This window comes from Tremella mesenterica (assembly GCF_000271645.1).
Source record: "Tremella mesenterica DSM 1558 unplaced genomic scaffold TREMEscaffold_4, whole genome shotgun sequence".
Taxonomy (NCBI): domain Eukaryota; kingdom Fungi; phylum Basidiomycota; class Tremellomycetes; order Tremellales; family Tremellaceae; genus Tremella; species Tremella mesenterica.
In genome coordinates this window covers 689,333-714,330 of record NW_006711228.1, presented here as the reverse complement: position 1 = coordinate 714,330, position 24,998 = coordinate 689,333, and the positions used below count along the sequence as shown (strand labels likewise).

The window sequence follows — 24,998 nt, the reverse complement described above, 5'->3', positions numbered from 1 at the left end:
TTTCACCTGAGTACGAGTAGTCGAGATACCACTTGCAGGGTCTTTCAAAGGACAGGATACCCGCTTTGAACCGTTCACATTTATACCACAAGCAAACTAGCGTCTCTTCTTTCAATTTGACTTCTTACATTTTCACAAGGGCAGACATTCAATATGCTTATCAAAACTTCCTACCGTGATCTCCCTACCGTCGCTGACGGTCGAGATGGTACCATGCGAGTGTTCATCATTGAGCCTTACGTACCGGATTATCCTCAGGCGAAATTCCCAGGATGTGTGTCAAATCTTTTGGATCCTTTTCTGCTGCGCTGACAGCTAGGTGTCGTCTGGTCTGAGATTTACCAAGTCAGCGCTCCTGTTGAACGGTCAGTCTCCTCCCTCTACTCTATCCAATAAAGCCGGAGATGATCAGCTATGGATCCAAGGTTGATATCGCAGCATGGCAGGAAACATCGCCAGTGAAGGATTCGTGGTCGCTCTTCCTTCCGTATATCACGAATTCCAAACTTCCGAAGCTATCCCCTATGACGATGAAGGTACCGACAGGGGAAACCGTTTCAAGGTGGGTCATATATCGACTGATCCTTTGCATATCGAGTAGAAGACTGATTATCAAGATCGAAAAGACCATCGAGGCGTACAACGAAGATGCAAAACTCACTGTGGATCTGTTAGTATCGTTGCCCAGCTGTAACGGACGTATCGCTTCCACTGGAATGTGTCTTGGAGGTCATCTTGTGAGTCTTCCGTCGTATTATGAAGTCAATCGCTAATGACCCAGTCTCTCAGAGTAAGCAGCTATTGAACAAAGCTTGTGTTCTAGCTAATTAGTAAGTGTGCATTCGATCCTAGAGTCTTAGCTGCGTTCTGTTTCTTTGCTACCGAGTGAGTCTCCCATTCACTTCGTACCCCTCCATATTAACCCTTTACTCACAATTCAATCCTTGACTCTTGGTAGTATACCACAACGGTTATTGTGTATGTCAAGATAGGGTCATGCTGATCTCAGCGTACACTCTGCCACTCTTGGTAAAGGCAAGAAAGATGATACTCTCATTCGTGTGAAAAGCGGTGAACTATCCAATGGGACGGAAATCATGATGGTGTTCGGTAAACAAGACACCCATGTAAGTCGTGAAGGAAGGACTTTGATCCGTGAGACTATGGAAGATTCCGGTGTCATCTTTTCTGTAAGTGATTAGTTCATCCAATCTTTCTTCCTGGTTCTCTTCCCATACCAGCACAGATACAAACTCATCGCCTCAAAGTGAAGGTCTGAAACCGATGTGTGCATCCTCACTGCTTGCATTGCCCATCGTCGCCCAACACCAAACTTGACTGGTCCTTCAATCTTAGGGTATATGTTTCCAAGAGAAAGAAGAATATCCATTCATAACATCCAGTTCATCGAAGTTCAAGCTCAACACGCTTTCGTACGTGACGAAGCTTCCAAAGGTCGTTGGGACGCAGCCTTGACACGTTCAATGTTCCGAATGATGATGGAACTTTTCAACCGTACCGTCGGTCGTGATCTCGGTCCTAGGGTCGCATTAAACGAAGAACCAGAACATGTCTGTTGATGTGCATCATCTCATCAATTAGAATCACAAACCAAAGATGAGAATGCAATGTTTCAAATTGAAAATATGATACATCTTCTAAATTACTTTCATTCTTATGATCTATGCTCGGTTATTTCTTTTCTTCCTTTACTTCTTGGGTGGGTATCTATATGTTCATGCTCGATCGCAGAAAGAAATACTAAGGGGAAGAAACTATGAAGAAGGCCAATCACCAGACATCAAACTTCCTCCTGCTATTGGTATATTTGGTAAAACTGGTGTTACCGCTGATCTAGATTTTGACCATTTCTCATTTTCCCCAATATTCGTCATACTTCTTCCCGTTTCATTACTCGTATTATCCTTCTTACTAACTTCAGTACTGACACTTCTCCAACTACCCGTAACACTTTTACCTAAAGTCGCGACATCCGCCATTCCTGAAACCGATGATTCTGATCTTTCTAACCCTGCATTCGACATGTCGGAGCTCCGAGAAGTCATGCCATTAATTCCAGTATCGTCTGATTTTCTAAAGTGGTTATCTTCTGATCGTGTTTGACTCGCTTTCGTATTTTTAGAAAATACTTTCATACTTTGTTCTCTTGCTAAACCTCCATAAACATCTTCATGTATCTCTCGACTTTTTCTTTTTCCAGGTTGAGAATACGCCATGACTGGAACCATTACCGAACTGAAACTTGATCGAGTTGTTTCTGGTGAAAAATGTGAAACTTCAACTGTGGCCGTGGGTGTATTGGCAAGTGCGAGAACATCATCATCCATCCATAAACTTGGATTAAGTGCGTCTTTACTTAAACTTAAATCTGGTGGTCGATGTGTTTTCTTGTTCAGATTTTGTTTTTCTTTCGATAATCTTTTCTTTGATGATTCACCAGAAGATGAAGATGACGATGATTCAATTTGATGAGGTTTAGGAGGAGTGAGTTGTCGAATATTAGATTGAGAATTTAATGAATTTCTTTTCTCCCTCTCCTTTTCCTTTTCCTTTGCTTCTACTTGATTTCGTCTCGTTTCTCGTGGATCCTGATATAATGTCGAAGGTGGACTATTTTGTCTTGGTGGTGGTCTTAATCCTCCCATACCAACGGAATTAACAGTAGCCGCTATAACAGCCGAAGGTAAATCTTCAGCATCAGGATCGAATATAGTTTTAACCCATTCCATTCCTCTTCTACCTTCATCTCCTTCCTCATCTTCATCACGTTCATTTGCTCTTTTTCCAAATCCACCTCCTTCTTCATATCTACCTCCATTTCCAATTCCTACCAAATCTCTAGATTTATCATCTTCTGACCATCCCATCCAATTTAATCCATTATTATCCCTTTGTCTCATTTCTTGCATTTCTCCCGATTCAACGTTGTTCTCACTTGGCAGAGGAGGGAATCCCGGGATATTGATAAATTGACTTAATCGCCCCAAAGTACTTTTCGATTTATTTGATCGACCAGATTTACCAGAAGTACGGGAAGCAGTTGTAGATACGGATATACGTCGAAGAGGACGTGAAAAGTTTATACCTTTTTTCGTACGACGTGATGGGACGGGAATAGGGGCTATTTGAGCAGTGGTGGATGGAGAAGGCAAAGGACGGAATTTGAAGAATGAAGAAATCATTGAGAGTGTGGAAGGTGGACGAGAAGGGAGATCTTTAGATTTGAGATCGAGAGTGAGCTGAAGGTAAGCGAGTATTCTTCTTGACATCTGAGATCATATGAAAAGCACACTCCTCTGGTTAATGCATTTCAAGTCGACCTCGACATTCTCACTCAAGAAGGACGATAGTGGAAAAGGGAATCGATGTGAGATCAATGTGTAAAGGAAACATCACTCACCCTCAATTTCTTAGGTGGAAGATTCATCCAACCATCTTCTTTCTCCAAATCAATCTTCTCCGTGCCATCCCCTTGCCCATTCTCGACCATTCGACTTCTTCTCCTCTCATTTCCTTCATGACCTTCCTCTCCATCCAACCCCTCACCTCCCTCCGCTTCCAACTCTTGAAATCTTCTTTCCCAATATTCATCACCCCAAGTCTGTGCTTCTCTCTCTCTTCTCTTACAATATCTTCTCAACGTGATGAACAAGAAACTTCCCAATGCTAACAAAACGAAAACTCCTACTATCGTACCTGTTATCACTGCCCCATTGGTAGATTTATGACTTCCGACTTTATCAGCTCCTGATCCATTTCCTCCATTTCCTGAACTTCCACCACTACCTCCGTTTGCCGGAACAGACGAATGAGAATTAGAGGTTGTAGCGGTGATTGTTTCAGTACCAGAGACGATCTCTTGTCCTTGTCCTTGTCCTTGTGTCGTACTTCCACTCCCTACACTTATCTCACTTGCCGGGTTCGATTGGATATTTTGGACTGGTTGAATAGAACTGATACCTGCTTTAGGAGTGTTGGTGGTGTCTGGACCGGCCGGATTGGTGGGAGATGGTATGGGAGAAGAGGAAGAAGAAGGCATAGTCACCGCTCCTGAAAATTGTGCAAAGCCTAAAGTCGATTGACTTGAAGAATGCGTCACGTCATCTGCACCAGGTGGACAAGTGGACCATTGTGTAGAGACAGGTACGAGAGAAGTGACCAAAGTACTGGTGGTTATAATTGTAGGTACAGTTCTGGTTTCGGTGGGAGTTACGGTATATGGCTGGAGTGTGGAAGTGGGAACACAAGCTAATCCGAAAGCGTCACATTTCGAAGTGGCCAAGGTTGAATACGATACGGTAGGTGCGCCGAGAAAAGTTGAGAGAAAGGTAGTGGAATAAGATGTTATAGAGGGTATTTGGGTAGTTTCGTAGACTGTTTTTGTGGGTGTTGCGACACAAGCCATCTTGAACAGGTTGTAAATTCTTCCCTAAGACACAAGATCGTGATTCAACAAAGAGAACCCGACGTTTCTTTGAAGATAAAGAGTTACCCAAACCTCCTATGGGCTCACTTCAAACTAAGACGTTTTCGACGCCGAACAAAACACGTTATCTTGTTCTTGCAAAACCATCGACACCATGAAGTGCTCCTATCGTTTAAGACTATCGATCAGTCGTTCGTCGGTATTCTATCCCCGTGTCAAGACGACTAGCTCAGAGTTGAAGTACGTTAAGCTGTCAAGAGGAACAAAAGCTTGAGCCAACGTCCACACTGACTCACACCCCATCCCAGGCATCAGAAGCCCATCCTAGTCCGACAAAGGAGTCTGCCAGACCATAAGACCGGCAAGAGGGGGTCCCTCTGTCAAAAGGGCGTTCGTCTGTCCAGGGGAGACCTTGGAGGTAAGGGGGTATGCTATCAAAGGTCCAAAGGAGTGTAAAATTTCTTGTAAAGGGTTGTTAGAGACGCATGTCTCGGTCAGGGAGATACCTTTGACTGTTTATTTTAGTGTGGGAAGCTTCCCACGACGACTTGGTCATCCTTCAAATTCGACATGATACTCCGGTGTCCACCCCACGATCGAGAGCGATGTTATGTGAGGGTCAAGTCCGTTAAATTGTCTGAGATCTGCGACATAGGGGTATGGTCAGTAGGAATGGGGAGGAGGTACCTTTCTAACGGCTGGAGTTGCCGGTAGTAAAGGATTGTGAGTGATGATCGAAATGCTCTTGAGAGTTGCGACTCACTAGTGCGGGGCATTAGTTTGAGAGGAGTGTCAATAAGATAAGGTGTGAGTTTGATGAATGAAAAACTCACCGGAAAGAGAAGGTAAAGTGTGAAGGAGATCATGGAAGGATGAAGAACTTAGCGAGGAAGGATGAGAGATTGATGCTGTCTTCACATAATGATACGGGATCTATGATCATTCAATCATTCTTTCTGAAACGGGTCGTTCGGTGAGTTCTTGTATGTATCGCGAGATGAAACGAGATAAACTATCGATACACCGAATCTGTCGTGTATGTATTCGCAGTCGGAGTAGGAAGTTGTTCGATTGATATATGTTGAGCAGGTAGTCGGTTCAGACATTAAAGGGCGAAAAGATGTTAGTAGTATACGCAGTCTTGCGATGAGGAGTCGAAATGTCGGAGTCTGGCCAGAAAACCCTCAGCGACGGCTGGCAGAAGCGTAGGCCAACACTTGGAAAGGCCTGACCCATAATTCTCCACCTCCGTAGCCGACGCAGGCATGATCGTCGTCGACCAAGCATTCTGGAAGTGAGTCACGAATTTCATTGAGAGACCACACAGAAGTGACGACTTACTGCCTGGATGTTGTCCGCTATGCGGTCAGCGTCATCTTCATCAAGAGCCAACGTATCCAGTCAAAACTTAACTGAGATATCACTGGAAGGGAAGCACGCCAAACGATGATACTTTATTAGTGAGGTTGACGAGAATAGTATCTAACTGACCTCTCATACTCCCCACGAGCAACTAACAACGCTCTACCATCTCTTTCCCTCCCTCCTTCTACAGGCTGCCACCCGTCCACGGTTGCCCTTTGCCCATGATCGAAAGACATCCATTTGATGATATCCGGATCGGCGGGACCACATAGTACTTCGTAGACGTCAAGAGAATGTTCCGAGCCGGCGTAGGAAATGGAAGCGGAGTCGACTAAGTGGATGCCTGCTCTGATCCAAGTGAGCTTAAAGTTTCAATTTCTGTAGCTCATCACTGGATCTACCGTTGCCTGATTCGACGAAACGAGCTGGTCGAGACGAGGAAAGATAATAGTAGTGGTGCGTCGGAGGAGTGACGAGAAGGAAAAGCGAACCGAATCCCTCCTAGGGTCAAGGAGCTGGAACACGGAAATCAGTCGTCCAGGATCAACAAGACGGGACCGAGGGTACATCCCGAACACCCCGATACCAGATGACATAGAAGATCGTGAGAGGAAATAGAGTGAAGTGATCACATACACGGAGACGACGGGATGAGAGTGAGATGAAACATAATATTAACCGGCGCGAGATGGGTTGCCGTCAAGAGAGAGAAAGTGCTAACGGTCTAGCACGAAACTGAGAAGCCAACACCCACTTGCCCAGACTAGGTAGATCGACAGAAGAGATGTCGATGTGACCGGTCGCGCGCCTATTGTAACGGTACTGGAAACACGATGACTAAGTCGCAGGTTTGGTAGAACTTGATGGAAGTCTGGTAGAAGTCTAGGGGTCTCTGGTGCTAATGGATCGTGTCTCCTCTGCAATCGATGTAGCCAAAGAATGATATTGAAGAATCAGCAAAGTTGGTACTCTGCTGATTGTACTATATACTGTCTATGGTATCCTTGTCCTTGTCCTCTCCCTGCTGCAAGCGTCTACGTACATACTCAGACAGGTGAAAAACCGCTTTTGAGCAAACCCAGTGGGGAAATCTCGAAAAGGGGAAAACCCGTCCCTACCTAATGCAGCCTGCCTCCAACTCCCGCTTTCCTCCATCCTAATCCGTCAAACTCGATGGGGTTCTCTCGATTCATTGTTTCCCCGTAAGACCTATCAACCAGAACATGTTTGTCACAGTCATTGTTTCTTCTCCTCTACTGACCCATGGTCGACAAACCTTGGCTAACTAAGTTGTACTGGGGTGTCAATGTCTCACAGAGACAGGGTAGTTGTTGGGGAACCACGGCTAACTACGCCGTAGTAATGTGCCAAGTGGTTAACAATAAGATGATCTTCCCCGTGGTACGTCGAACTGCTTGGTGGTAGCTCTCCCTAACTCGTTGGTTGTACCTGTTGGATATATCTCTTGCTCACAACAATCAAGGATTGGTAAAGAAGTTCAGCAATCTTGTGAACTATCTATACCTCTCTGCTCCTCTCATAGAATGTCTCTCAACTCCTGCACTGCCCCGCATTTAGTCTGTCACGCAGCGCTGTGTCACCTCCTCCTTTCCCATCAAACAAAGTTCCTTTGGACATCAGTTTGCTGTCAACGATCCTGTTCTCATGAACTTCACCACCCATGAGGGTATTAGGAGGCCTGACAAAGTTAGTCATGTAGGAAGTTAGGAGGATGCAAGGTTGGGGAGATGCAAGGTTAAGGAGATACAAAGTTAGGGAGGCATAAACTTTGTTAGGGGCAAAGTTTGCGAGGTACGAAGCTCGGGGCTTTGGGTTGAACGAAGTTCTGCGTTGGCAAAGTTAGGGAGGAACAAAGTACTTAAGGGCCAAAGTTCCCAGAGATCTTTGACGATCTCTGGTTGTTGTCTTAGTGATAGAAGTTGGTGAAGCACGAAGTTAATACACCCCGGAAGTTATTGTCACCTAATTCATATCTCAAAGAGAAAAACCATTGAAGGTCACAGCCCACAAAGCTATTGGCCGTTGGTCTTGAGAAGTAAACCAAATCAACCCTGTGACACAGTCCTCCTTCATCCAACTTTGCCATACCTCGCATCCTCTGCTCACTTCGCTGCAGTTCGCCTTGCTTCCACTTACTTCCACTCTCCACCCTGCATTGCTTGATCTCCTTCTCCAAACTTTGCCGCACTTCTCCGCTAGGCAGGGTTGTTGTTACTAATACTCCCTAGGTTCTTGAGGAAGCAAACAACGGACGGGCATTTGGGGATGTAGGCCAAAATGCGTCAAAGTAGGCCTGAGCGTAAGAGGGTAGAACAATTATCCAGGAGAAGTACATATTAGTAGCTGAGAAGATTGCTGACAAATTTGAGCCATCCTTGATAGTTGTCAGTAGTAGAAGAAAGATAGAGACAGCTACACCTACATTGAAAAACATCCGCAGCAGTAAAACCCACAGACAGAGCAACGTTGCCAAAGTATGTTGTAGTAGCACCCTTTTTGATGGTGCCACTGTATTGTTGGTTGAAACAATGATTCCTGAAAGTACAATGTTAGCTCAGGTTGTCGACCATTGGTCTGATAGAAAGAAGTTGTACAACAGTCGTGACACCCTGGAAGCACAAAGTTAGCCAAGGTCTGTCAACTGAGTCGTGACAGCAGAGTGGTGACAGTGAGTGTCACAAAGGATGTGACAAGTCGAGCAAAAGTTGGGAAAGGGTATTTAAGCAGCAATCAGCGGTAGAGTTAACCGCCGATCAATAAGCTTTTTCATCACAGTGGTTTAGAGCACTGTTCCGCTGGGCACTGTTATATTGTGCCAATGCTGGTTAGTGGGTCTCGTGACAGTGAGATAGCAAACTGATCCGTAACAGAGCTTGGATGTGTGATTCTCAAGGTGAAACTACCTACTATGTAGTAGGACGTCAACAATTGTCATTGAGGATCTTGTACTTTATCCACTTTGCTGACTTTTTGATACATCTATTTGGCCATCTTCATAGAGGAGGACATCACACCACATACATCCACATCTTGCCATGTCTAATGAGATCTATTGAGTTCAACCCAACCTGCGAGAGAGTTGTTGTGTTTCCAGTACCATTACAACATCCTCACCACCTGTCTGTCCCTTCTGCGAGGTGTGGGAGTCGAACCACTGACCTGGTGATTTTGAGGCAAGCATGCAAACAGGTAGGACTATGAGTTTGAAGGAAGTGCCACACTAGAAAATCCCTCGGAGTTTGCTCCTTTTTTTCCAGGAACGTCTGGGAAAGAGCCCGTTATATACCGAGCTACGCCCGGGATGAACGCCTCCTTCCCACCAGGCTCTGGCGGTATAAAGGATTTGACCATTTTCTTCCCTGCCGACGGGTAGAGCATCGTTAGGTAAGTGCTCACCCCGTTCAACCAATTTCCACATGACTAGAGGTTTGACGCCTGTTGTGTCTGTCAAGTCAGCGATGGACCCATTTGAGAAATCTCGCCTCGACAGTGAATTCGCATATGTTTTAATGGAGGGACAGTAATTGAAGAAACGAGGGGGTTGTAGGCACGAGATTCAGAGAAAAAACTCACTTTTGTAAAACTCTGTTCTGGCCAAAGCCGCTTTATACCATTCATCCTTCCCACCTGTCTCCCCTGACAGTCTGAACAAATTCCTCTTTCTTAATTCCACCCTCTCAATTATCGAATAAGCCCAAACACCTATCCCCCCGACTCTCCAAACTTTTCTACCTTCCAATTCATTCTTCAACCCTTCTTCTTCCTCCGCTTGATGTTCTTCTTCCCTCAGAATTAGATACCTCAAACTTTCACTAGCTCGAGAAGCTAGGAAGGCTCTGTCCGTATTCATCTGACGGCGATCTTCATCTATGGAGGATGAAGCTGTAGGACGGACTGTTTCTCCAGAAGAGTTGGATTCTGAACGACTTTCACCTGGGGATATTCCTGATCCAGAGCTCGAGCTTGCGCTTGGATCGGAGTGGAGTTCAGATGCCATTTTGATATTGTTATTTGATGAGCTCTCGGCGTATTGGGTGAAAGGAAGTTGAGATTCCAGATGGTGGGCTGGGTGGTGTGAAGAGACAATTTCGGGTGTTGGACTTATTATTTGTGCTGGGGTGTTGAGGTTGGAAAATTGGGATAAATGACTACTTCCGATAGGTGTCCAAAGATGAAGGTTCAAAGATGGCTTGATGTTAGTGATGAATCTTTCGCTAGTTTCTCTTTATCATTTCCATCATTCAAGCATTATTCACAAATGAACGTATGAGTTTTTGTCGATTGAAGTGATACAGTCAAGATCCGATCCCCTGGGAAAGCTCCTGTCCCACACATCCACGTAAATCACTCTGTGTGAGACACGAGTGATTTGGGAATGTACTCGTACACATCTGAATAAAGGCAGTCAAAGCCGGGATGTTCGGATTCCCGATTCATGTCCACACATCTATCAATAACCAAACGAGAGAGGATGGAGGGAGGGGAGAGATAATTCTGGTGGAAGGGAACCAAAAAAAGAAGAAGAAAAAAACATACAAGAGATTCCGAAAGATTACCACCGAAATGATCTTGCTCACACCTCCACCAAGTGCCTTGAGAATGAACCACCATTCCGATTGTATACCTGGTGTTCTCTCTCCATACTGGGGGAGGTTGACCAGGAGTAGAGACCATTGATTGGTCGTGCATGTTGGGGGTGGATACTGTCGTTGTCGAGTGCCGAGTGGTGCGATGGGGAGTTTTTTTTCATTTCAAAAGAGACTAGTTAGGGGTCTGTGCGGCCGTACGGGAATCAATGAGGTCAGGGCTTTTCAGGGTTCAAGGGTGCTTGCTTGCGTCATCATGCGTCGAGACCAACAGGGGGCTCCGCATGACGAGTGGCACATCTTCACATACTCGTACTCGTACTCCCAGTAGCTGGAGTACTCTACGAGTAGTATTGCTCGGCAGGCCACAGCCGGACCGCGGACCGTACAGTAAGTGGGGCGCGTCATGTCAGATGACGCGTCATGCGAGAGGACATGATACATCGTCATGCGGGTATGGATACAAGAGGTACTACAGTATATGCGGCAATGCCGCATGCGGACATGTGAGCTCATGGTTGTCCTGAAGCTCGTTTTTTAGCAGCGTCAATCTCCATCTTTCTCTTTTTGAACAATGTATGTTGAGGTCCCGTTTTCCCCGTCCCTCTTTGTCGTTTATTCGCACGATCTTCTCTCGAAAGTTCTTTACTGCCACATCAGTCATCTTCTCCGAACGAAATCACAATCAACTACTTTATTGTATCGAAGAAAAGGAGACCGAATGAAGGCAACCAGGCCAAGCAAAAGAAGGGAGCATTTAGAAAGGAATATAACTCACTTCAAACTCTTATTCTGTTCCTTGTAACTCAAATTCTGACCTCCACTCAAATGTTCCAAAGGAGCCATAAACCTTTGAGGTTGTGGTAAACCCCCCGCATTTGTTGACAAGCTCGGTTGAGCACCAGCGGCTTTACGTTCATGTTTACCTTGATTTAAACGCATATAATGATCTTGCGTTTCCCAAGCGTTATCACCGGTATTGAGCACTTCTTCCAATAAAGAGATCTGTTGTTGTTTAGTTGGAAATACGAGATTAGGTAATTGATCTAATCCGTGAAGCTCGGTAATGACTTTGAATGCGTATCCCTGAGTGTGAGCTAATGTGGTCTCAGTCGAGGGTGTTCACTGAGGTGAAGAATAAGACACATCATGTTATGGCAAATGAAGAATGACCTACCTGATCAATCAAGAATCCCTGTCTTTTACTGCTATAATACATTTCCTGCGTATCTGTTGAAACTAAAGAATAGAAAAAAGCATTAAAACCTTCATCATTCCTCCTCTTCGCTCTCAATATCCTTCCTAATCTCTGTGCTTCTTGTCTTCTCGAACCGAAATGTGATGAAATCTGAATCAAACAAGTAGCTTCTGGTAAATCTATACTAGTATCTCCCACTTTTGATAAAAAGATAGTGTTGAGATTAGGATCATGTTGGAATCTTGCCAAGATTCTCAATCTCTCCCCTTCAGGTGTTCCACCGTGAATAAAAGATTTTCCCAATTTCTTTGCGTAGGCTTCAAGGGCGTAAACATTGTCGGAGAAGACAATGTTTTTGTCCCCTCTTGACTCGTGGTAGTTGATGAGGAATTGACAAGCTTGAATCTTGTTTGGGTTCATGGCGTGTAAGAGGATACGTTTACGGGATGGATTTCGGAGGTATTCTCGGTAGAATTCGGGGGTCATGGGACACCATACTTCTGCGCACTGAACGATTAGCTGATGGTCACTATGCTCTAGCCGTCTAGACGCCCAGTTCCAGCATGCCGATATTGAGGAATTGGACGTACCTGAACAGTAGCGATATGTCCGTTTTTCGCCAAATCCATCCAATTGGCTTCGTATAATTTCGGCCCCACGAGATACCCCAGATCCTTGACTTTGTCGTCTTCACGAACCAGTGTCGCTTCCTGTCAGCTATCCACCTCCCAAGATTGTTCACCCGGACAAATCTCGTATGTAGAACGTGAAAGACCCCGACTGCGTGCTACCAGCTCACGACTTGAATACCAAAGCTGAAGTGAAATACGGAAGGTGACGATATGGATGGAAAAAGGGAAGATGTAGAGACGAGAGAGTCTAGAACCCACCGGTCAAACCCAACTTCGCATGCACTTTGAAATTGTTCAGACATTTTCGGAACATCTCAGCAGGAACGACATGGACCTCGTCCAACAACAAGAAACCCCATTCCCGACTTCGTAAGAACTGCATCATCTTTTCGGCGTCATGTGCCCTTTTACCCGTTTTGGCAATCATGGAATAGGTCGAAATGACGATACCAGCCGGGCCGGCAAACTGGGATCAGTGACGTACAATGAATACCTCTCATGAAAGCTTTGGAAGGGGGAACAGGATCGGTTGGTCAGAAGAGAAGCAAGCTTACCATTTCCTTCTCGCCCTGAGTAAAGGTCGATATTTGTCTTTCGGAAATGTTCGAGAAATGAATAAATTGTTGTTTCCACTGTGCGACCGAAACGCTGCATTTCAGCGTTGCCGTCATTGGTCAAATATTCGAAGGATTTGATGATGTCCAGGTGAGGTAACTCGACCAACAAGTGGTTGGATAGGAACCTGAGAGTGGAGGGAGCTATTGATGAGGAACAAGTCCAGAAAGGACAGAGGGACGAGTAACGTCAGCCCACTCACGCTGAAGTGCACAGAACCAAAGTGGATTTCTTGATTGTACACGCCGCGGTGATACCGACCAACGTCTTACCTGCTCCACAGGGCAAGACGATGATCCCACTCCTCGCACGACCATTCCCAAACATCTTAGCTAGTGAAGTTTCCTGATATGACCTGATAACGGTCATAGGTTTGAGTTGAATGTCTAGATTGGCATTGATCGTATCGTTGCGGAAATCGTATTCTTCCAAGGCAGGAAGATCTATATCTGTACATCTACGTCGTACTACCTAGATGGTGTCAGCATCCTTCATGATATTGCCCGTAGCCCACCGCTCACTCCCCAGCTTTGGCTTTATGTTGTTATCGTTCGTGATAAGAGGTTAGGAATATGCTTCTGTGGACGAATGGGGAGAATGATGTGGAACCCAAAATCACTCACTTCCATGCTCTCCCCTGCCACCTCAAACGAATGAACCTCATCTTCCTCCACAATCTCATCGGTCTCCTCTACCCCGATGACAGCCCCTATCACATCATCCCCTGGTCTTCCTCCCGCACGCGCAACCGTATTCTCCCCACCCACATCTCCTTTCTCCGCCCTCCTCGCTTCTTCAGTTCCAGGTATGAGATAATCACGTTTCGCAACCGGACCACGTTCCATTCCGAATACTTGTTGACCTTGTTCATCCTCCCTCGCCACTCGACATGGACCGATGACAGGATCATTCAGTAATACTTTCAAGAACTCAGGAACACTAGACTCGAGAAAGTATCGATTATGCTTTAAAACAAGTCGAATTTTCCCATATGATGATGTCCATTCGGTGATTCTGACCCGTAATTTTTGAGGGAGGGAGATTTTAGAAAGACGATCTAAGACTTCGATGATATCTTTAGTTTCGAGTCCTACGGACATGGCAGCATGTAAAGATGGTTTGGTGATTTTGTATTCGTGTATCAAAACAGGTCGAGAGACTGGTTCAGAGATGGCTATGAGAAAATCTTGTGCGGCTTGAGCTAGGGGAGCGAAAGCTTCCAATATTCTTGATATGTCAGCTTGTCCACTCCAACTCGACATGTCCGACGTTCTCCCCATGTCAAGATTCAAGCTTCAATGTGAGGTATCAGAAGCAGGACTGGAGAGGTAGATGTGTATGTTTATACTCACATATTCCCATACTCATCCACCCATAATGGCCTTGCAGCATGATCCTTCTTCAAATCCTGATTCGAAAAATCTGCACCTCCTAGAGTATTACCCCCATCCTCATTGCCCATCAGATAATCATCCTCTATAGCTCCCTCTGTAGGATGTTCCGCAGCAGCTTGAATGGACTGGTTGATAGCGGAGAGATTGAACTTGAGAGTGATCTTCTTCGATGGACCGGCGGCGGATGTGACGGCTTTACGAGGAGCGCGACGAGAATGTGGTACATAGTCGTCTTCCGATGCTGAGCCTGACGACTCAAAGTAGTCGAGAGAAGAAGCGGGGGACGGCGAGCGAGACATGGGTGTCAAAGTGTGATCTATACGTTCGCCGTCCCGAATGGTGGATGAAGAGACAAGTGAAGAGGAGGTGTGTGAATTCTTTGACTTATGAAAGGAGCTTGAAAGGTGGCGAATTCGTGAAGATTTTGATCCCGCGAGTCAGTCGAATGTTCAGAGTAGTGGGATGGTAACGAGATGTTGAGTGTTCCCATCACCGCTGCGTGAATGTGTGACCAGCTGGGGTTCAGATTTGCTGCCTATTGAAACAAGAATCCATTCAGGATACTGTATCTAGACGATATAAACCGACAATCAACCATTCGACTTGAACATTCATCCAATATGCCAGCCAAAACCACCGCTCCTTCCTCTCCCGTCATAGAGGCCACACAATCGACGATAGACCCCAACCCCGAACCTCCTGAATCATCTGGTCCCCATCTAGCTCATGACGAACCTATGGACGCCGATGTTCCCGGTCCGTCAAATACATATCTACCCTCTCAACCAACTCCACCTCTTCCCTCTTCTCGTCCTCTACCCAAGCATATAACATCACCGGAAGATGACGAGATTATAGAAGAATTACCAATTTATCTCTCCGCTTCATTATTCCCCAATTTAGCACTATTCCAATATCCTCTCGTTCAAAAAGCTCTCTTGTCTTCATGGGCGAGGGAAAGAAGAAAACATATATCTCTAAGAGTCAAGGAAGATGTGGGAAGGGTTGAAGTGGAAGTACCTGTCAATGAAGATGAAGAGTTTTGGAGGTACGAGAAAGCTTCTGAACTGACTTTTACGACGGATGTGGGGAATGAAGATGGGGTCGTCGGTGGGAAAGAGGGGAAGAAAGGGAAGAAGAAGGAGAAATGGGGTGAAAAGATGAGGTTGAAGAGTGAGATGTTACCACATAAATCGGGATATTATTGTGGTGTGATACATGAGGGTGAGTTGTTCAATGTCATCCTTCCCCCTCATACTTCACTACAAAGTGAAGGTTACCCTCAACACGCCGCTCTCGTGAGAAATGGAGGTAGGAACAGGAACACGAAGGGTTGATTGTCTGGGTCACGAAATTGATGTTCAGGTGCTCTTCATTTGCATCCCGTATCTCAACAAATGCAACTTCGTACTTCCCTCGCGTACTTAGATGACTTATCTGCTCCGTCTAAAAAGAAAGAAGAAGAGGAAGAAGAGGCCAAGAAGAAAGGCAAGAATGTCCGACCGGCTCCTGTGAAAAAGGTATGTATCGCAGACACACAACATCTCATCTTTACCTCATCTCGCTTTTGTGCTCTGTCAGCACCAAATGCTAATGGACAGTTGCTGGATGACGAAGATAATGATGGATCAGGTTCTATACGTGACTTCCGTAAGAGGATGCAGGTCAACGAACAACGTGAATCTTCAGATCCGTGGGTTGCGTACTCCTGGGAAGATGGTTTGGTCGGTTGTTCCTCTCCTGCCCGCCATTCCCACCCCGCTGTGCTCCGACTTTCGCGCCTAAGACATCAAATATGGTCTGGTAGCAAACAATACACAATGAGTGATCTCACTGACAAAACAGTCGGACAAAGTGGTCAGAGCTTACAATCATCTGATCACACCTATCGATAAACGTAAATCATTGGAATGTACCACTCGACCACTTGATTATCTCGACAAGACTTCCATGAGCTAAGTATGAGGATCTTCATAGATTATTGGTAAAGGTCATGATTTATCCGTGCATATGATTACTTTCAACTCGTATTGTAGCTTGTAGCTCGAAGAAACCGGTCCGGTGCCGCCTATTCCCCGATCCAAAGTCGTGCACAAGCCGTCCTGATGACCTGTCACCCTCTTGGAGACTTTGACATCCGACAAGCACGTCCTATTTGCTGATTTATATCATTCCTCTTGATCCTTACGTGCTGTATAAAAAAATCTCTTCAAAGCCCGGTTGAAATAGACTTAGGATAATAGAACGGAAGCAACAATATTTCAGGTGAAATCATCTCCGGGCCCCACGGATCGATCCACGGACTAAGCTTTAATACCGCATGTCAAACCCCCAACAATATCCACTTTCCCCCCATCAACTAACCAAAGCCCTCACTCCTCTCCTCCATTCTCACTCTCCAACCACAACTGATCCCCCTTCTTACCTTGCAACACACACACAACCCTTTCACTCCCCCCATACTTCCCGATCCACTTCCACCTCGGCCACTTCCCAAATCTCCAGCGAGAGTGTTACTTTCCAAAGGGATATAAGGATCATGTCAGGTGTATCAAATGGGATTCACTCTCATGATGGTGGCATAACTTCTCATACTCATGGTGGTGAATGGACTCCTGAACATGGACATACTCATGAACATTTGGAACATGCCGGTGGGTTTTTATCTTGATATGTTCGGGGTACAATCTTTGACGTGATGTCTTTTCCAATTTCATGCTCCTGATCTGCCGCTGCTCATCTGTCCTTGTAGTCTCCAAACTGATCAGTTCTTGCTGATGTTGGTTTAAAAGAGTAGAAACTGAGAGGATGATCAGATTGGACGTTAGTGAATCAGTAGGGATCAACGCGGTTGAATCACATTCCGATTTCTACATTCCGAGGAAAATGTTGGCCTTTTGGACGCGCACAGATGAGAGGTCTATTCTGTTGCTCATTAGCTGCTCATATGAGCAAAAACGAAGGTGGAGGCGCTGATTAGTAGGGAAGTTTTCCGAGAGGGATATGCCGGATTATTCAGGGAGAGATTGGAAAGAAAGGGCGTTCACCATAGGAATAGGAGGGTGAGTTGGTTATTCCCCCTTTACATCCCACTGGCCACTGGCCTTTACATCATATGTCATAGTTCTTTAGAAAACGGGAGTCTATGATATGTTTCGGAGCGAGGTTTTGATTGAACATCCGGTGTAAGAGCGTGTTGGTGGAGATACCAGTGTGGGAGAGAAGAACTGTGTAACTCATAGTTGAAGAAGGATTAGCACTGACAGACAGTCCGGTAGGATCAGGAAAGACCGCATTGTTGTTGGCACTTTGTAAAGGTCTCCGAGAGGATTATAATATCGGTAAGTTCTTATTCCCCTACATGTCTTGAATTTGGACTATGGCATACGACTTTTTCTACTTCACCTTGGTCATTATATATGTGTCACCTTTTCTTCCCTCGTAACCCCCCTCCGAACCCCTCCTCCCTCACTTCTTGAGTCTTTCAGAATAATCTATGCAATTGTGTTACGCTCGATTAGACGAGCTTTGGAGAAGTCACGTTTACGAGTCATGACACACAGACGGAGTAGTCGGCAGAAAAACAGTCATCAGCTAACTGCCAGCCGCCGTCACAAACGATATATTCACTCGTGAAGACCAAGAATTCCTCATCCGTAATGAAGCTCTTCCAGCCGAACGAATCAGAGCCATCGAGACTGGCGGATGTCCCCACGCGGCGATAAGGGAAGATATATCTGCCAATTTACATGCGTTGGAAGAATTACAGGAGAGTTTCGGATGTGAATTGTTATTTGTCGAAAGTGGGGGAGATAATCTTGCTGGTAAGTTAAATCACCTTCTGACTTTTCCTTTATGAACTTTGTTTCTCGTCCCTGCCTTCGTGACTCTTCATTCGTCGCCTTACAAGTCATTTGGCTGGTCCACATCCATGCTTGTATGATGATCCGTAATGGTTTTGACGTCTGCATCCGAACATTCGGGACGGGTTCAATCTGATACCCAGCCAACTACTCTCGTGAATTGGCAGACTACATTATCTACGTTATCGATGTCAGTGGAGGTGATAAGATCCCACGTAAGGGAGGTCCAGGTATTTCACAATCAGACTTGTTAGTGGTGAACAAAGTGAGTTCAAAGCACATATCCTCATATCGATCCATCCAAGTTTCTCTTATCATACATCACCTTCGACCTAACTTCCCTAATTACCAGTAAACTCGCCTTTTCTTACCTATGAATCCCCTCACTCTGTTGGGGAGAAGTTGTGACATGCGACACGAAGTAGTGCTCACCTTCAGATCGACCTAGCACCTTACGTTGGAGCTTCTTTAGATGTCATGAGACGCGACGCTGCTAAAATGCGTGAAGGCGGTCCGACATTATTCACGAGTGTGAGGAATAACGATGGTGTTAAAGATGTGATGGATGCTGTCATCGGTGCTTGGGGAGCTAGCGGAGCGAGGGGTAAAGGGAAGAAGAGAGGGTGATCCAACGTCTTTTCTGTATATATCATTACGATATCTTTAACAACAATAACTTCATCCATTTCACATATCATCGACTTCTTTTCATCTTTTCACACCAGGTCTGTGCAGTAGAAGTTACAGTGTGGAATACCCACGAGCATGCAACAAGAATCTTCCCACGGTCACGAATGAGTATTCACTACGAACTGGATACATACTCGATTAACCGGCTGGGTGGAATTACCGGTCCCCCACCGTCCCGGTAACCATCTTCCCCGGATTGATCCGTTAGATCGTGTGGGGTAAGGCGCGGGGCCCAAGCATTCCTCTCCCCCTCTCTTTTCCCTCTCCCCTCTTACCTCTAGCGACATGAGCCTTGGCCGAGTGAGTGAGTGGGGAGGGAGAGGAGGGATAGACGGACCAATGACTACTATATCTACTGTACCTTGACCTCAACCCCCCGACTCTTTCCGTCTTGCTTCTTTCCTTTTCATCTACTCATTTGCCTTTTATCAAAGAACCGTTGATTGTAGACTAGAGTACTCTACAGTGAGTATCGATATGACTGAACTTGGGACTTCTCCGACAGAGTGAGTTTATACCTTTTTCAATACTCGTACTTCAACACCACCACTATGAGCCTGTATGATGTGACTGCGCCCTCCCTCCTTCGGTCGAATCGTCGGTTGTCGAGTCAATGAATTGGGGTTCGGGGAGGATATATCGTACATTCCGTTCACCTATACACTTGGTATCGACCCATGAACTCGTTGACCCGTGAGACTTTCAATTATGGTGTTGATTATCTATTTGAGCCTTCGAGGGGCGTGACTAGTATGGAGACACTTTATCCTACTGGGACCATGAGTCGTGTGACTATCTCTGCTCGTCGCTCGTCGAGTCGTCTGAATACCCAATGGTCCCAGGCTCATGAGATATAACGCTGACGGGTAGTTCTACTTCTTCCAGTTGGTCACTCGCCCTCCCCCCCACCCAAACACACACACACAAATTATCCTACCATATACCACCTAATGAACTTTCGTTGACCTCTCGAGGCGAGGGAATATGAAACCGTCAAGCTGACATCCAGTCGAAGTGAACGACGCCCTGTTCTGCGAACATGGACTTGAAGTTTGTACTAAATGCGCTTTTGATGCCAGGGAAGGTTAGTCGTCTCGGTCTTCTCTCTCATCCCGATATCATCTTCACAATTTTTGGCAACAATTGTTCGTGCTATACATTCTAGATGCTGATGCTTAGATAACGATGCTATGATGGGGTATGTCAATCTTTGGTCTAATCTTCCACTTGCCTTCTTTCCCCCCTCTCCTCTCCTAAGTCGCATCCGTCGATCTCCCATGTCATAGCCGTTTGAGTCACGACTCTTGCTGTTCCAGGGATCAGAAAGACAAGAAGAAAGATAGTGATTGTGACAAACAGTCGAGGTAGCTTACGAACAGACTTGATCCAGCACCTCGTGCCCCACTTGAGATGCCCGCTTATTATCGCTCAAACAAGGATCACTCGATCATGTGCAAAGCCCATGCGAGTTCTAACTGCAAGTCATGCTGTGAGTGCTTCTCTCATTCCCTCTCCGCTTCATCTCCTACTCATTCTCTTTCCAACATCTTAGTGATATAGCCTAGGACATCTAAGCCTGTCGTGTTCGCGTGAAAACACAGTCGTGAAGATGAGAGGCGTTTCAGTTGAAGCTGACATTCTAGTCGGATGGAAGAAACAGATTGTCAAGCTTCATAAAGAAGGCAAAAAGTCGTCGAAGAATAAGAACAATGGAGGAAGTAACTTCTGATTCGTTGCTTGTCCAAGTGGACATGCATCACAAGCGGAGGTTGTATATTGAGTGAGTTGGGTCATGCGTTTGAAGTCAGTAAATGGAATGAGTTGAGTTTGTATTGATCTCGGAAAGCTAGGGAAGTCAGGAAATCAGTTCGAAAGTGATCATAGTGATTGTTGTAGGTATGATCTCTGGATGTAAAGAAGTCGTCGTATTCTTGCTGTGTCTACATCATCTAATCCCCTTCCTTCCAACCCATCGTTCACTCAATTTCTCGTGGCTGACCTTCATCTAAGCTGCCTTCCCCAGTCTACACACTGACTCCTGCACCGGACGACAATTCAAAAAGAGGGGACTGATCGAAGATTTATGAGAGGATGAGTGAGATACTCAGGATACAAGCTCACTCCAAATCCATCGTTTTCAACCTGGCTCGAGCAATCTTCCAAACCTCTCCCAAACCTCTCTCACATTCTTCCTTCCATTCCTCACTCCCGAACGGTCTTATTAGCCCCTTCACCTCCGTACTATCCAGAGTTGGTATGTCCAGAGGCCAATCATCTGGTATTGGAGCGGGCGAAGGGGTGATCCCTATGATACGTTCCAGTTCAGGTACGATATCCGATCTAGGTCTACCATTGACGAAAGTGATATATACCAGACCTGGGAACACGATCCGATAAAGACTATTCAGATGTTTCAGACTAAACATGAGTCTTCTGACCTCTTTCTTCTACCTCTAGACGGGCATCAGACGTAGAGGAATATAACTCACCGACGTAATACAGCCTGGGAAGTCAAACCTGCTTTGTTTTGCTCCGTGTTAGATATCCCAATTGCCGGTGCTCCAATTTCAGGGTGACCAGATAAAAATTCTGCTTTTTCTTCCCATTTCCATCGTTTGGATATTGTCACACAGATATCGATGAGTTCGAAGTAGGTCGTCGGGGTGTTTGTACGTAAGATGGGAAGGAGTTGAGGGACGAGGAGAGTTCGAAGTGGATGTGAAGGTTCGAAGAGCTTAGAAAGAGCTTCGGTGAGGATTATAGGGTCAGAGAGGGAGGAAAGTGGGGGTAGAGTGATGATTGACATATTCTCTTACACTGTTAATTTGTAAAGAGTTATCGTTATCAGAAAGCGACATGAGGAGGTGTAAGGTATATGGAGATGGGGTAACTCAGTCAGAGGGGTATTTTCGTAGAGTATCCGGTCCGATCGGAGAGGGGAAATGCGGGGCTCCAGATTTTCGGATCCGAACGTTTGACTCGTCTTTCCTTTCACACCACCATAAATACCTGACCTGTTGTTACTTTCCTCATTATAACTTCATCACCCCTTACCTTCCTCTCAGTGGTCCACGGAGATCAGGGATAAGAGAATCTTCTAATACAGTATAGCTTTACCCAACGTTTAAAAAAGTAGAAGCGTAAAGTAAGAGGTGTGACCAAAAAAAGACTTATCAACTTCCCTATGCCCCGTAAAATCGCCTTCTCGGCCAAAGCCAAACGTCAACAACTCCGTCTTGCCAGAGCTATCAAACGTGGAGAATCTCCTCCTCCTCAAGAAAATGATTTCTCAACTTGGAGACCTAAACGTCCAACTGGTAGAGTCGGAAAATCCGCAATTTTAGGGACTAAGAAAGATATTGAAAAAGCTGCAAAATTACAATCTTCTTTCATACATCTTTCTCCTGAATATCTCTCACTTACTAGAGATTTAGCTTTCACCACTACTATAGATAGACCTGTAAGGAAGGAACGAGGTGTGTTCAGGGAGGAATGGTTAGATGGAGGAGGTTTGGAATGTCCTAGAAGACCAAAGTTCAGAGCTGGTCAGAATAAAAAGGAGGTGGAGAGGAATGAGGAGGGTTGGTATCTCGGTTGGTTGGAGAGGAGTAAAGGATTGGTGGAGAAGTATTTGGAGGAAGATGGTGGAGATTTTATAGTGGGAGAAGAGGAGGATGGGATGGAAAGTAGGAAAGAGGTACAAGAGTTGGGGAAAGAGAAAAAGGAGGAATGGCCAAGGAGTAGTCCTTGGTTCGAAACGAATTTAGAAGTGTGGAGACAATTGTGAGTCAGACACTGCCCACTTTGTCTGACTTTTTGTCTTCTTATCTGTGTCTGTGATATCGAAGGAAGTAGCGTCTTTCCTGAAATCATCTCTTATTTCCTTCTACATGTCCTGTCATTCCTGGAGGAGAGTACAAGAAGGAGCTTGCCATTTAATCCGGAATTCCGTCAGCAAAGGTGGCATGAATGTGGGACCTACCACTTAAGGAGGATTGTCCACTAAATCCTGGCTGACGATTGAACCAATAAACAAGAGGGTACGCTAGGGAGGTATTTCACTTACTGATTCCCAGATGGAGAGTATCAGAACAATCTCACATCCTTTTAGTCCTTCTCGACGCTCGTTGTCCACCCCTTCATCTACCTCCCTCACTTCGATCATACCTCCACGATCTTCAACCTAAGAAAGAGATCATACTCTTACTCACCAAATCAGATCTTGTTGACCCTCTGGCAGTCAAAGAATGGATGGTGTGGATGAAAGAATATTGGGGAGGAGATGTAGAGGTCGTACCTGTACGATCGTATGATTCTCAAGCTTTAGGTGTCTTATCTTATTTGTGTCTCATTCCAACTTCTATCCAACCCCATGATCACATGTAGCCTGACACTCCTCTGCTTCTCCACTTCTTTGCCCCTCTTTTCTTTTCCATGCTTTGGCCGTCACTTCGTCTGCTGAGTTTCCATCTGAATCTACCATCCTCTCGTTCGCCCCGGGGCCGGATATCACAAAATATGACATCATCTCTCATGCAGTGCTTCCCTTCTGACCACCGCTAATGGCACAGAGAAAGGTAAACATAAAGCCGACATACCTCAGGATAGCCTGCACGACCTCGTACAAGCTATCCGACAATCTCACACTCGTCTACTCTCGAAGCAGAACAACAAATCCACACTCGTTTCTGACATTCCCTGGGAACGACTCGTACCCGGCACCACCTCCAATCAACTAACGACACAGACACAAAAACTGCACGAGCAAACAGAGGAAGATATTTCACCGCTCACCATTGGTCTAGTTGGACAACCGAACGTTGGGAAATCGTCTTTACTCAACGCGCTGTTGGGTGAACATAAAGTCCGAGCGTCGAAAACGCCTGGGAAGGTGAGTCATCGTTCTTCAGCATCTCAAACCCACACCACAAGTTTGCCAGACGAGACATGCAACAAATTTTGTGCAGAGTAGTAGGGTTCCAGTTGAAAAGGTTGTTCGACGAGATGAGTTTCATCAAGCTGTCCTGTATAGAGGAGGATTGTGGGATGAATGGGAATACCATAGAGTTGAATGTTGAATACTGATGGCAGACAAAACATTTCCAAACTCATTTCTGGGGTTCCAAGTTGGTCAAAATTGTAGATTGTCCAGGATTAGTATGTCCTTCACTCGTACCACATGAACTACAGGCTCTTGCGGGAGGTACGTCCTTTCACTTCTCCTGTGAATCCACCTCCTGCTTCCTCGTTTTTCTCCTCAACTTTTATCTGACACTCTCACCAATCTCTCTTATCAACAATCGCGATTGTCTTCGCTCTTCATACAATGCACTCTATCTTCTGAACGATAAGGTATTTGGGTTGATTGAATACAGTCTTACCCATCGCTCAAATCCCATCTTTACCATCATGTATCCACTTTACCGCTTCTCTCCTCCCTCTTGAAGATATTTTCAAGCTCTCTCTTCCGGAAGAAGAATCATCAGAAGATCCATATGCGGATAAACGTACTTGGCGTACACCACGACTTACAGAAGAGAAAGTTGAAAAGGTTGTCAAAAGGAAGAAAGTCACCGCGGGGACTATCATGGAAGCTCATGCGTTAGCCAGAGGCTGGTGTGAGTTCATATTTTCCATCCGTTGTGTTAGGACAAATCATCTCGTCCACTCATCATCCCTACTATATTCACACTCCATCTCCCGTTGTCTCAACAAATAGGTTATTAGGAAGACTGGAAATGAGAACGTTAAAAGGGCTGATGACAGTGACGGCCCGTAGAGGATGGCCAGATACGAATCGTGCTGCTAATCACAGTAAGCCTTTTTTTCTCTCCAATCACATACCTAATTCTCCTCTGTCTCTGGGAATAGCCAATCATCAATGTGATCATTCGTCACACAAACCTTTGAGCTTTTGCAATCTCCTAGTACATACTTACTTTTGAGGCAGACGTCGTTTCGAGAAAAGTCCAATCTTTCCATCATACAGTTTATCGTTCTGAAGGTGAACGAGCGAAGTACACATGCTGATCTCAGTGATGCGAGCTTTGGCGGATGGTAAACTCCGATGGAATTTCTGGCCTCCTGACTCCAATCCCATTTCTAGAGAAGGTCTCGGTATCCTAACTTCTTTACAACCTACCGATCTGTCAGATGATCCGGAACATCCACTTCCGTCCTTTCACCA

At 45.5% G+C, this 24,998-nt stretch overlaps 9 protein-coding genes across 9 annotated transcripts; 5 read left to right on the top strand and 4 right to left on the bottom strand.

The window, feature by feature from the left end:
* Positions 1 to 128: 128 nt before the first annotated feature.
* TREMEDRAFT_73657 (uncharacterized protein) lies at positions 129 to 1,641 on the top strand. The gene is made up of 8 exons (XM_007004289.1): positions 129 to 274; positions 320 to 365; positions 439 to 562; positions 618 to 737; positions 782 to 790; positions 836 to 885; positions 1,010 to 1,190; positions 1,404 to 1,641. Exons 1-8 carry the CDS (start codon positions 154 to 156, stop codon positions 1,578 to 1,580), a joined length of 828 nt encoding a protein of 275 aa, XP_007004351.1. The 5' UTR covers positions 129 to 153; the 3' UTR covers positions 1,581 to 1,641.
* Positions 1,642 to 1,775: 134 nt separating this feature from the next.
* On the bottom strand, positions 1,776 to 4,426 carry TREMEDRAFT_61689 (uncharacterized protein; the record flags this gene model as incomplete). Its single annotated transcript, XM_007004079.1, has 2 exons — positions 1,776 to 3,260; positions 3,422 to 4,426. The coding sequence occupies 2 exons, from the start codon at positions 4,424 to 4,426 to the stop codon at positions 1,776 to 1,778; spliced, it is 2,490 nt and encodes an 829-aa protein (XP_007004141.1).
* A 1,205-nt stretch (positions 4,427 to 5,631) lies between these two features.
* TREMEDRAFT_68366 (uncharacterized protein) lies at positions 5,632 to 10,522 on the bottom strand (the record flags this gene model as incomplete). Its single annotated transcript, XM_007004227.1, has 6 exons — positions 5,632 to 5,735; positions 5,789 to 5,805; positions 5,939 to 6,158; positions 9,128 to 9,277; positions 9,407 to 10,022; positions 10,370 to 10,522. The coding sequence occupies 6 exons, from the start codon at positions 10,520 to 10,522 to the stop codon at positions 5,632 to 5,634; spliced, it is 1,260 nt and encodes a 419-aa protein (XP_007004289.1).
* A 409-nt stretch (positions 10,523 to 10,931) lies between these two features.
* On the bottom strand, positions 10,932 to 14,557 carry TREMEDRAFT_68365 (uncharacterized protein; the record flags this gene model as incomplete). Its single annotated transcript, XM_007004226.1, has 9 exons — positions 10,932 to 11,067; positions 11,198 to 11,505; positions 11,597 to 12,124; positions 12,208 to 12,323; positions 12,508 to 12,715; positions 12,804 to 12,897; positions 13,067 to 13,335; positions 13,488 to 14,091; positions 14,217 to 14,557. 9 exons carry the CDS (start codon positions 14,555 to 14,557, stop codon positions 10,932 to 10,934), a joined length of 2,604 nt encoding a protein of 867 aa, XP_007004288.1.
* A 321-nt stretch (positions 14,558 to 14,878) lies between these two features.
* Positions 14,879 to 16,217, top strand: TREMEDRAFT_29606 (uncharacterized protein; the record flags this gene model as incomplete). The annotated part of the gene is made up of 4 exons (XM_007003780.1): positions 14,879 to 15,527; positions 15,624 to 15,778; positions 15,860 to 15,982; positions 16,104 to 16,217. 4 exons carry the CDS (start codon positions 14,879 to 14,881, stop codon positions 16,215 to 16,217), a joined length of 1,041 nt encoding a protein of 346 aa, XP_007003842.1.
* Positions 16,218 to 16,797: 580 nt separating this feature from the next.
* On the top strand, positions 16,798 to 18,748 carry TREMEDRAFT_30002 (uncharacterized protein; the record flags this gene model as incomplete). Its single annotated transcript, XM_007003817.1, has 6 exons — positions 16,798 to 16,912; positions 17,239 to 17,320; positions 17,529 to 17,599; positions 17,864 to 18,082; positions 18,265 to 18,386; positions 18,560 to 18,748. The coding sequence occupies 6 exons, from the start codon at positions 16,798 to 16,800 to the stop codon at positions 18,746 to 18,748; spliced, it is 798 nt and encodes a 265-aa protein (XP_007003879.1).
* A 540-nt stretch (positions 18,749 to 19,288) lies between these two features.
* TREMEDRAFT_61683 (uncharacterized protein) lies at positions 19,289 to 20,540 on the top strand (the record flags this gene model as incomplete). Its single annotated transcript, XM_007004078.1, has 6 exons — positions 19,289 to 19,317; positions 19,682 to 19,695; positions 19,821 to 19,895; positions 19,991 to 20,009; positions 20,191 to 20,300; positions 20,455 to 20,540. 6 exons carry the CDS (start codon positions 19,289 to 19,291, stop codon positions 20,538 to 20,540), a joined length of 333 nt encoding a protein of 110 aa, XP_007004140.1.
* A 388-nt stretch (positions 20,541 to 20,928) lies between these two features.
* On the bottom strand, positions 20,929 to 21,602 carry TREMEDRAFT_18980 (uncharacterized protein; the record flags this gene model as incomplete). Its single annotated transcript, XM_007003746.2, has 2 exons — positions 20,929 to 21,229; positions 21,301 to 21,602. Coding segments are annotated over 2 exons (603 nt in total), but the record flags the coding sequence as incomplete, so codon positions are not given.
* Positions 21,603 to 21,995: 393 nt separating this feature from the next.
* TREMEDRAFT_13269 (uncharacterized protein) lies at positions 21,996 to 24,897 on the top strand (the record flags this gene model as incomplete). The annotated part of the gene is made up of 9 exons (XM_007003735.1): positions 21,996 to 22,455; positions 22,507 to 22,594; positions 22,888 to 23,140; positions 23,385 to 23,702; positions 23,903 to 24,014; positions 24,187 to 24,318; positions 24,382 to 24,429; positions 24,578 to 24,625; positions 24,848 to 24,897. Coding segments are annotated over 9 exons (1,509 nt in total), but the record flags the coding sequence as incomplete, so codon positions are not given.
* Positions 24,898 to 24,998: the final 101 nt, after the last annotated feature.

Coding starts and splice junctions, on each gene's coding strand:
- TREMEDRAFT_73657 (XM_007004289.1), top strand. CDS start 154: ATGCTTATCAAAACTTCCTACCGTGATCTCCCTACCGTCGCTGACGGT. Junction 366..438: donor GTCAGCGCTCCTGTTGAACG/GTCAGTCTCCTC, acceptor TTGATATCGCAG/CATGGCAGGAAACATCGCCA. Junction 563..617: donor ACAGGGGAAACCGTTTCAAG/GTGGGTCATATA, acceptor CTGATTATCAAG/ATCGAAAAGACCATCGAGGC.